General features: G+C 46.7%; 1 protein-coding gene across 1 annotated transcript in view; it reads right to left on the bottom strand.

Annotated features, from left to right (window-relative positions):
- Nucleotides 1–1,146: 1,146 nt before the first annotated feature.
- LOC121591667 (autophagy-related protein 13 homolog) overlaps nt 1,147–10,621 on the bottom strand; it is a 41,565-nt gene continuing 32,090 nt past the window's right edge. The window contains exons 3-4 of the mRNA XM_041912408.1: nt 8,924–9,119; nt 1,147–4,584 (exon numbers count right to left, since the gene is read on the bottom strand). Coding sequence (XP_041768342.1) covers nt 3,750–4,584; nt 8,924–9,119 — 1,031 coding nt within the window. The 3' untranslated portion in view covers nt 1,147–3,749. The remainder of the gene's footprint in view (nt 4,585–8,923; nt 9,120–10,621) is intronic.

Below are 10,621 nucleotides of genomic sequence, written 5' to 3'. Positions count from 1 at the left end.
TTTTGCTGAAAATTGTCCCCAATTTTAGTATCAAGATTAATACCACCACCGTTTCTATCTGTCTTTTCCCACTAAGCCAACAGCAGCTCATTAGCAACACGACGGCAACGAGGAAATGGAGCCCATTTTTAGCCAAAGTCATCCTTCACTGCCGATGTCCTTTGGTTAAGCACACCCCTCGCAGTAGGAAGACGAACACAATTCTAAACAATTTGTAAACTCTACCGGGAAGTGTGAGGCGGAAGCTAGCAAAAGTGCCACGGAAGATAGTGCCGGTGGATCTTTGAAAACGCATCAGGCAGGATATGTGCAGCTACAGCTTATGGCGCGATAGTGTGCGTGTGCTTTGAGACTTGAGTGGAGCGAAGCTTTTCTTGGCGCCCCGCTAAACTGGGTGCGCGTGTTTGTGGGTGTTTGGTGCGTTAATGTTCCGGTTCGCTGGTGGCACAGAAGGCACGCATGTGCGAAGTGTGACCTCAGTCAAGGTAGGCGCGGTGGCACCGGTAAACCTGGCCACAAAGGGGAGCGTGGTACCGTGAAGGCAACGTGAGCGAGCAACGTTTGCATTTAATATTTTTGCATTCTAATATTTTCGTGACACATTATGATTGAATGGAATAACCATTAAACAAATGATAATAATTAATTATATTTTCACAATTACATGGAAGGACAGGGCATTTGAAAGGGATTTTTACTAATTGTCTTAAGGTTCATTTTCATATAATCATTTCCAATAAATAAATTACGTTTCAATTCATAAAACATGGCTTGTGTCTGATTGTCATGGACATTGCCCATAGTGTGACCCCTTGAGTAGAAGCTTCACACAAAGAAAAGCTCGATCTTTGAGTTACTTCATATTGAGATAGCGAAACAAACTTAACGAAAGCTTTTTGCTTGATTGATAAGTTTCTTGATAATTGTCTTAACGAAACACGTCAATTCGATGTTGAATTCATCTGCTAAAAACATGTTTATATTCTTAATCAAACTCAAGACTCAAGACAAGAGATCAAAGACTTTTTTAAACGATTTCGGATGAAACAAAAATCCTCGACTCAGAAAAAGACAAATTAATATTCTCTGTTTTCTTAATAATTTGGTTTTATTTGTTTGCTGACATGATGCTGATCTCTGTTACTATTTCTTGATACTGTAGAATGACAATGTGAATAAGGGTAAAAATGAATCGTTCCGGAGCAAAATTCTATCGTTGCATTTATGAGGATCGCGTTCGCATTCTCTTCCGTTGCTTTTTGGGAGGGGGTGGTGCATTAACCATTCGGTTTCACAGTGACTGTCAAACTAGGCTGATGGAAAACAAAGTGTTTGCGGAGTTTAAAAATACCATTACAATGCCACCCACCCATGTATCGTCTCGCACCTTTTTTCCCTAAAACCATCTGAATTAATTCAAAATGTAATGTAATGTCCCTGCTGCCAATCTTATCTTTTATGCTGTGATTTTGTTCCTATTCCTGCCAAAACATATCCATTTTTTGCTAAATTAGCTCATATACCCCCGCCAATTCCCTCTTTATGCTAGGTTCTATGTTCCCGAAGAAGAAAAATAAAATGACTCGAATTCCAGTAACAATTAATTTAGCGCAAAATAAAGAGCAACCTTAAAAACTGACGCTTCTCTCCACCCACAAACCAGTGACTTTTCTGTGTGTTACGATTACGTTCTTCAGTCTCAGTTTGAAAAGTGATAAAAAGAAACTTAAGAACCTGAATAATAGTAGTAGTAGCGCGCAGCAAGCAAAGTGTCTGATTGAGCGATAATTACACATTATGAATACGTTTATAATCTTGATGCACTTATCTTTTAATGTTTGGCCATGTAAATCGACATTATTGTGTGTTCGACAAAATGTTTGGGATGCAGAAAAAGGGGATAGAAAATAGTGTGAGAGGTAACGATGAACCCAAATTAGTGTGATGCTTGCAAAACTGAACCGCTTTCCTGGCTGTTCAATCCACGAAAACGTTACCTGCGTTAGAAACAGGCCGTGTGTCTGTGTACGCAGCAGTAAGTATGATTTCGAAGGTAAAGAGTAAGCTACTAGTGTACATAATGAAAAAAAAAAACAAACAGAAAAAAGTAACGCTAAAGCATAGGCATCCACTGTAGAGCTTATATTTATATTTTAATCTGCTGTGCCCCATTTTATCCTAAATCGATTGATTTTGCCTTAACTTCCCTTAACTTTTTTCTCCCCATGATGTATCCCCGCGGTTGGTTTGCTAATTGAATATAATCTGACAAAAAGGATAAAAACCGTTAATAACAATAGGAGACATACGCACAGGCACACCACCTTCTCGGCGGCCGTGGAGTGTCTGACTTTAACGATGTATTTTTTGATTAATCGTTCCATATGCAGTAGTAGTTTTCTCTCTTCGATTCAAACATTTCATTGCGCCATCAGTTTACGTTCAGTATGGGAGAGTGTTTTCCCTCCACCCATCTCATTGCCCAAAGCACTTTCTAACATCGAAAGAGTAAATAACTGAATAATTGTATTGTAATGTCTATTTACAAATGAATTTTAAAATGAAAATAATATAAAAGAAGGCTACTAAAAGCCACCGTTGGTTTAGCCGTTGCTCTTTTTGTACTATTTACAGCAGACCAGTGCTTCCGAATGGGTGGGAGAGAGGGTGTGTTGCCGGGAAACATTTCCATAAAGAACGTAAACTCGCTTTCTCCTTCCTTGCACTACAAGCTTTGTTTCTTAACAATCTGGTTACTGGTTTACCTTACTAAAAGCTACTACTCCCCCTTCCTTCTTACGTATCGCGCTTAAAGCAAAAAGAAAAAGGGGGACTAAAAAAAGAAAAAAGCAAAAAAAAACACGAATTAAAGCCAATTGGGTTCCAACATTTTTCCATGAAAAGACCCATTGAGGGGTGTGCAAAAACCGCACACCCGCGATATGCAAAACATATATTGGAGCGGAAAGCTTTCCTTTGCCGCCGTATAAATGGTGTGTGTCTGTATGTATATATATGGCTGATAGTAGAAGCAGTAGTTGCGCTAAAGTACTAATTAGAATATAATTTTGCTTGTTTTTGTCTTCTAGTTGGATAAATAATAATCGTCAAATGAATGTAAATATCCCTTCTGTAATGGGGGTTTGTTTAGCGAAGGGGATGATGTCGATCTCCTCTACTTCTTTGCCTAACGTCGTCCTCATTCCCTTGCTCCCCCATCCCCCTCATCACTAGTCACGCACACACGCTAAGGAACTTTGATTCATCGATGTATCGATCATAAAGATAGATTTTTGCAGCAACATCATACTACACATACGCCGCCGCCTAAACGCTACAGTGTTCTTTTGTTTGATCCTCATCTCTCTAAATGGCTAAGGCAAGGAAAATGGATCTTTCGCAAAAGAAAAAAGAAAAAAAACTACACACATGGCCATTCTAAACTTTCTTCCTCACCTCTTCCCCTCACAAAACCCTTCCCCAACAGCATAAAACAATTCCTTTCATTTCCTTCCTCTTTGGCCGCTGCTACACACTGTCTCAATTCAAACGCTTTTTGCCATGTTTAGCGTATACACACGCGCATAATGCTTTACTTTAGTTGCCTGTGTCTGTGTATGTGTGTGAAGATGAATATCATCAAAAAAAAGTATCAGTCGACAGGTTGGTTCCCTCGCTAAAATTAATCATATCATATATATATATATAATCCCGGCTGGACTCCACTCCTTTCCAGCTCCTTCACCCGCTTAGCTGTTCGAGTTGCTGTCGATCGACTGGCAGAGGGAGGTGACGAGATCCTCGTACTCGGGCAGGGACGTTTCGAACTGCTCGAGCTGGCGGGTCAGATCCGCCAGCACGTCGCCCTCCTCCTCGTCCTCGCCACTGTCCGGGCAGGTGTCGGCCTCGGTCAGTATCCGGCTGCCGTCGATGATGTTGTCCTCCTCGGTGAGCGTGTCCGCACCGCTCGACCGCATCACGTCGAACTCGTGCAGCGTCGGCGCGTTCGAGCATTCGCGCAGGAACTTGGCCAGCTCGCCCTGGGCCGTCGTTTCCGCGAACGCGAACTGTAGCTCCTTCAGCATCCGATCGTTCTCGGACGGGTCGCGCCGTATCGACCACCGGGAGGAGCGGCGCAGTTCACTGCCGGCCCCACCGAGCGAGCTGGGGGGCGGTGTCGAGCTGCCGGTGGTGGCGGCCGCCGGCATCGCTACCGTCGCCGCGCCAGGCACTGGTATCGCGCCGGTGGCGATCGTGTCGCCGCTCTTGGGCGACTGGGAGAGGCGGAAATGCATCGGGCCACTGTTGGACTCGTACGAGCCTTTGCTGGCGTTGTTGTTGTTGAGATTGTTCGCGTTGCTGGAGCAGTTTTCGTCCACGTTGGTGGGCGAGTGGAGCGATACCCGATCCTCGCAGCCCTCGCCACCGCGGAAGGTGCTTTCGTCGCGCGGCTTCGGCAGCAGCCAGCTGAACGGGGGTGTCTCCGGCAGTGTGTAGTCGTCCTCGGTGGGCTTCTTGACGCGCGACGCATCCACGAATGCACCGCAGCGCATCGGTTTGTCCAGATCGATCACCTTTTTCTCGCTGCAAAGAGAAGATAAAGTGAGAGAGAGAGAGATAGATTAGCATATGTGAAGTGCGAAAGTAAACAATCGTTGTTATCTTATCGTGCGTTTTATTTTTGGGAGAGTGAATTACGTTTTAATCTGCCTTTGCGCGCGTGTGTTTTCATCAATTACTTCAACATTTCAACAACATCTGGACGTGCCGAAACGGATTTTCCACGCAGCCGTATGTTTACAGTACAGTGCATGCGTTCTGTTATGACAATCTTCCTGCCAATCTTGAAACCTTCCGCTCTGTGTGTGCGTGTGCGCGCGGCTGGTTCGCCATTTCGTGCGTCATTGAAATTGTACAGCAGGGGGGAGGAAATGGGTTTGAAGATAAAAACTGCATTCAGAAAGTGCAGCTGTGCTATTCCAAGAAGCTGGAAATTCCAATGAACTGCCCTGTTGACAACGTACCCAAACACAAACGGTTCTATGTATTTACAGCAAGTTAGTTGAGTCACAACTGTTCCGAGTCACAGCTCCGCACACAGTTCTCTCGCGGCTTATCAGAATCGACTCACTCGACCAAACAATTCATTAGCGATTGGAATGTCGAAACCTTTAGTCAGAGCGGCACGTTCTTGGTGGACTTGGCTCTAACCCCTAAGCACATCGCGCGTCACGTGAAAGTAACGTGTAACGTGTAACTAGCGATAAGCAACCGTGCTGTAAAATCGTATGATTCATCCCATCCCAATCGCATCGAATCTTTGCATCGAAAAAGGGGGGTTCGAGCTGCTCTCACACTGAAAAAAACACACCAACCCCTTGTGACCATCTGCAAGGGGTAGAAACAATTGCACGTGGGCTCAAAAAACCTGGGCCAGTACCTTGAGCGCTCCATACGCGACGCCTTCGACCGAACGGCGCCCGCTTTCGTGTCTTTCCGACTTCTGACCATAAATAGGCCTTCAAGAGTGGTTGTCGCCACGATGCAGCCGAGCCGGTTGCACACCCCGGGGGAGAAAACAGTCGCCTCGAGGAACGGTGCGCCAATCCCCGCTAGTGGCTCCACCTTTCGTAATCATATTTCACTTTTCCGCCCCAACGCGGACAGACAATTTCCAAATGGAGTGAAAAAAAAGTGGCAACTCAAGGCATAATTGCCTCCAGTTTGGTGTAGGTTGGCACGGCACAGCAGCTCCTTTCTTGGTGTTAAATTATTAAAAAAGCAGCTATTTGCGAGCGATCGTTTTGCGATGGTTTGCATGTAATCGGAGTGATATATCGATCACCAGCGGGGTTTGACATGTCCACCACATGGAAAGACAGAGATAGAGAAGGAGCCAATTTATTGTAGGTACATGTGATGCCCACGCTGGAATCGGCATCGCCCACGTGAGGTACATACCCCCGCGCGTAGTGGTAAGGGCAACTCTTGGCTTAGCCTACCATTCGCAGCATAGATCTCGCACGCCTTCGGAGTTCGTTCGTTAGGCGAACGGATGTGTGGAGGTTTGTCTGCTCTACGGCACGGGTTTTATGAATGAATCTACCCACGCAGTCAAAAGTTGACTAGTTTATGATCATTTTTCTGCTTTGAACGGCCCAGTGAAAGGGCCAATTAGATCCGTTTTTTTTGCTGCCCACACTACCGGGCGAAGCGTCGAAAGCGTTCACAGGGATAAATTGCGATACACATTACTTTGTAACTGTGCAGAACTTTCATTAAAATGTTGATAGTAAAGCATTCACTGGTTTGCATCGTAAATAATAACTGCAAAATGCAAAATGCGAGTGTTGTTGCCCGATTCCTGTTACTGTTGCGATGCTGTAAAAGCTATTAAAAATAAACGATGACCCCGGCGGGATAGGTTGGAAGGTATAACAAAACTGACCCGCCACCGGTCCCCCAGATAACTGCTGATTGGAAGGCAAAAGTGTGATTATAAGCCTCCCTTCGATTGGACGCCATTCCGAAAAGGTGTGCGCTGCTGAGCTGAAAGTGAGTGAGCGAAGGCACTGACTGCCATCTGATGGTGATCGGTGGTACTATCACGTAACCCCACGTATCTCTCTGTGTCGCTGTATGTCTCGATCCGGTTATTATTTTACCGCAAAATTGCTCTCTGCCGCAACAATGTTGTTGCTGGTGTGATAGTGTATCCCAAGTTTGTGGAGTTGGTTAGATGGAAAAGCTTGACTAATCTTATCACACCTATTCCACCACTGGTCCGGTCCAACCAACATCAAAGATTATTCAATGGCTTTGGTGTTCCCCGCTAGAGGAGACCGTTGAAGATTGCTTATCGCTGGATCTGTAATCACATGAGCAAGTGGCAGCAGCAACTTGCTCACCTGGCACGAGATGATGAGCCACAGTCGTGCGGGGTTGTTGAATATTTAATGCACAACACCAATGCCTGCGAAGCACAAACTTTGCTGAGTTAAACACTACAAACGGCTTCCATTCCACACGATTACTCACCGCATCGCTGGCACCTGATCACCGTAACTGAGCTCAGCTCAATCAGGCAATTTCTAGAAACGGATCCTCAAGTATACACCATAAAACTTGTCTTATCGCTTGGCGTTATCATGACACCTTTGAGGGTCCACCGTGTGTACTTCTGAGTAAACTCAAGAGTCACTCAGAAGATACAAACTCTTCAGGTGGTGTCCTCTGAGAGATTAAGCCCGCAGCTTGACGTATGCGCCCCCACTGGAATTAGCGTGCTATCTTGCGGATGTTGTAGCTCCGTTTTTTTCGGAGAGCGTGTACTATTATCACGCTCCAACCACTTTCCATTTCCTTGATAGTGGTGTACGTTGATGTGACGTACCCGCCGTGACACTTTGCTCTGTGTGGATTGGGGCATACTAATGGACCTCAACTCCATCGCAGCGGGAAGATCTCTTTTATTTCACGGTTTCGAAGCAGCCATGTGGCATTCGCTGTCTTTATGAATGCTGCCTGCTCATCAACCTTCGTGAGCTCACCCCAAAACAAAAAAAAAGACCCTCCCCAAACCGGTTCGATAGAGTTTTCCCCCGTCAAGGGAAGCATAACATATGCCACAATGTCATACAACCGTCCCATCGCTATAGCCTTCAGCACTAGTGGATGGTTTGGATATTGGGACGAGGACACATGGATACCGATTTCACCGAGCAAAAAAGACCACTAAGCGACTAGAGTGATGGTGCAGCGCCATCTGCTGTTGGATCACATCGCCAATGACATTGTTGGTATCCGATGAGCAATGGAGGGTGGGATATTCGGTGCAAGCTGTTAATATTTGCTCTTCTCACGCGCTTATTATCACCTCCAACTCTACAGAGTGCAATCAAATGCATTCCAACAAATCGTCGGAGCGGGGAACACACCACACAGAGCATACCCCGCGTCAACTCCAATGGCATAATTCTTCCATTTCCACTCTTTCAACATAAGGAATGCACACACTGGTCTGTGACTGTGTGTGAGTGTGTGTATGCATCGGATATGTCTCATGTCTCAATCTATTCCACTTTCGTTGGCTGATGATGATGAGCTGACGAAGGAATGCGAAGACATGCATCACACCCGTGCACCAGCTACTTCATCGTGCTGTGCTACTTGCTACTACAGCCTCGGTTTGCCACTGCCACTAGGCCCCACGAAGAATTGATTGTCGGCCGTTTCCCTCCATTAATTCGTCCGCTGCTCTAAGGGGGGGCTAGCTCTCTCGGGCGATCAAGCACGATCTGGCGGAACACTAACGTACACACTACACACGATGGGTATGTGGCGCGACAGTGACGCAAATGCACCACCACGACCACAACGACGATGATACGCATGCATGAATCAGCGCTATTTCGAATTTCGGACGTGGAACTCTTTTTGGAACAGGTTTTTTTTTTTTCGGCGGGGAGACTGGAATATCCATCCGAACAGGTCCCAACTGAACGCCAAGGCTTGCACTTGTTTTTGCTTTTGCACACGTTCCTTTTTTGGGCACAAACATTAAGCTGTCAGTGAGGGTGGGTTTTCCCCCGCTTCTGTACAAGGAACTAACACACACCACCTACAATTATTCGTGTTTTTGTTGTTGTTGTTGTTGTTTGGGCAAGCTTTGTACACTGCTCTGTTCACGACACTAAAAGATCCGGTTTCGATGTATTTTTGTTAGTTGTCCGTTGTTGACGACCTTTACACTTTTGCCAAACTTTGAACTCAAATTCCATCAGAAAACGGCGCTTTGTGTCACACTCACTCACAAGCAACTTCTACCACCGTCGTCGGCACACACAAGCAGAACAATCGAGACGTTTGCCAGAGGTTCCTTCCCAGTGCTTCCCCTTATACATCACTCCCATTAAATACTTACATCTTTTTGTTGTAGTTGTAGCGTACGTGCTTCGGGCTGATATCCTTCAGGAAGTGATCACTTTTCAGCATGATCGTGTTGTCGCGTCCGGTTTGCGTTGGCGAGAACGTAATCTTCGTCCGGTAGGCCACGGCCATGTTTAGCGTTCCGATTTGTGTGCACAACTGTCCGACGCGTACCTGGTTGTAACCATCGCCTGGTGGGGCCAACGGTTCAGAATGGAATGAGTGAAATCGGCATGAGTGTACGTTGCTTATTTTGCGGCTCGGTGGCGCGGCACTCGTGCGACGGTGCCACGCTCACACACACACATTTATTCGTCTGTCTATCGGTCCCCGTCTTGTCGGTTTCGTCGTGTGAGAGCGTTCCGTAATGTGGCGGGCGCCATAGTCATGTCATCGTGTGGGAATTCATAACACCCCTCGTCTGGTCCCCTAAAAAAAACACCCCTTAAAACATCCCTCTAGTGCGTTTGTTTGTATGTATTGGTGTGCAACCCCTGTTTCGAGCGGTCGTGAGTGGGGACTTGGAACGAGATCGCGACCACGCCAGCAAAACTGCAGTCGAGATCTCGGCGATCGGAGACACTCACACACTGAGAAATGCCCAAGGGGTGGTTGTGGGGGGGATGAAGGGACTTGATGTTCGGTGGCGAGGGAGAGTTCCGCGTATTTTGCTCTGGGCACCACCGCTGTCACCACCATAAATGGGGCCCTACGAAAGGGTGTGTGTTGGCGCCAGCGAGAGTGTGCCAGTGTTTTTTTTTTGTAGGTCGTGGAGTAGATTTTGGATGAATTTTGAACAATGGGAGAGACTTGGAGAAGGAGGAGAGAGTTTCGACGAATAATGTACCTTTACGATCTTGAAGGTAACTTTTGAAAACTTACAACAGAACTTTGCCACACATCGGTGCCGCTGCACAGTTTAAAGTCCGGTCACTCACTCTCCTTTGTTCTCTCTATCTTGCCTACCCTCTTTCTCTCTTTTTCTGCCTCTCTTCAAGCAAACTATCCAACGGCCTCCTCTTGGGGGGGATTTTGTTGACGTGGTTTACTACGGGTGGATTGTCCACCAATTTAAATACTCAACCCTTCCTACACCCACTACACACCCTCGACAATCACCCGCGCTCCGTTCCATCCGGCCACCCGGGCTCAGAGTAGAGATAATCGTTTTGTTTTGATACTCGACCATGGGGGCCCGCTCTAACCCGCCCGCTCGGTGTCGTTGGCGGTCGATGGTCAGTTTGTATTTGCATGGTTTTGCATCGTTTTTTTTTTGCTTGAGTACGTGTGTACTGATCGGACGAAGAAACCCTAAACAGAGGATGAGCAGTGGGAGCCGCGCCCTCTACATGAGTTGCTGTCCGATGGCCCCTTGTCACCCAACAAAGAACGGGTACTCCCCAGTGTTGCATAATGGCGCGGCGTGGGGAGTACTTTTTGATAGCAAACCAAACTCAAGTCACGGGGTTTCCCCTCGCGGATAGGGGGCTTTTTCTTCGCGCCAGAAGGCGTCAGTCATCTGCCACCGATGGGCGTCGATTATCCAATTTGGCTCAACCCCAGGTATGCTTTCGTAAATAAACCGCAAACCACGTTACTACTACTTCGCGACGAGCCACGATTCGCCATTCAATCGTGATCGCAGGCCCGAGAACTTTGTTTACTATACTACTTGGGCACAGAAAAGAGAGTG

This window comes from Anopheles merus, chromosome 2L (genome assembly GCF_017562075.2).
Source record: "Anopheles merus strain MAF chromosome 2L, AmerM5.1, whole genome shotgun sequence".
Taxonomy (NCBI): domain Eukaryota; kingdom Metazoa; phylum Arthropoda; class Insecta; order Diptera; family Culicidae; genus Anopheles; species Anopheles merus.
Note: the sequence above shows the minus strand (reverse complement) of the source record. Positions and strands in the feature narration are given on the sequence as shown.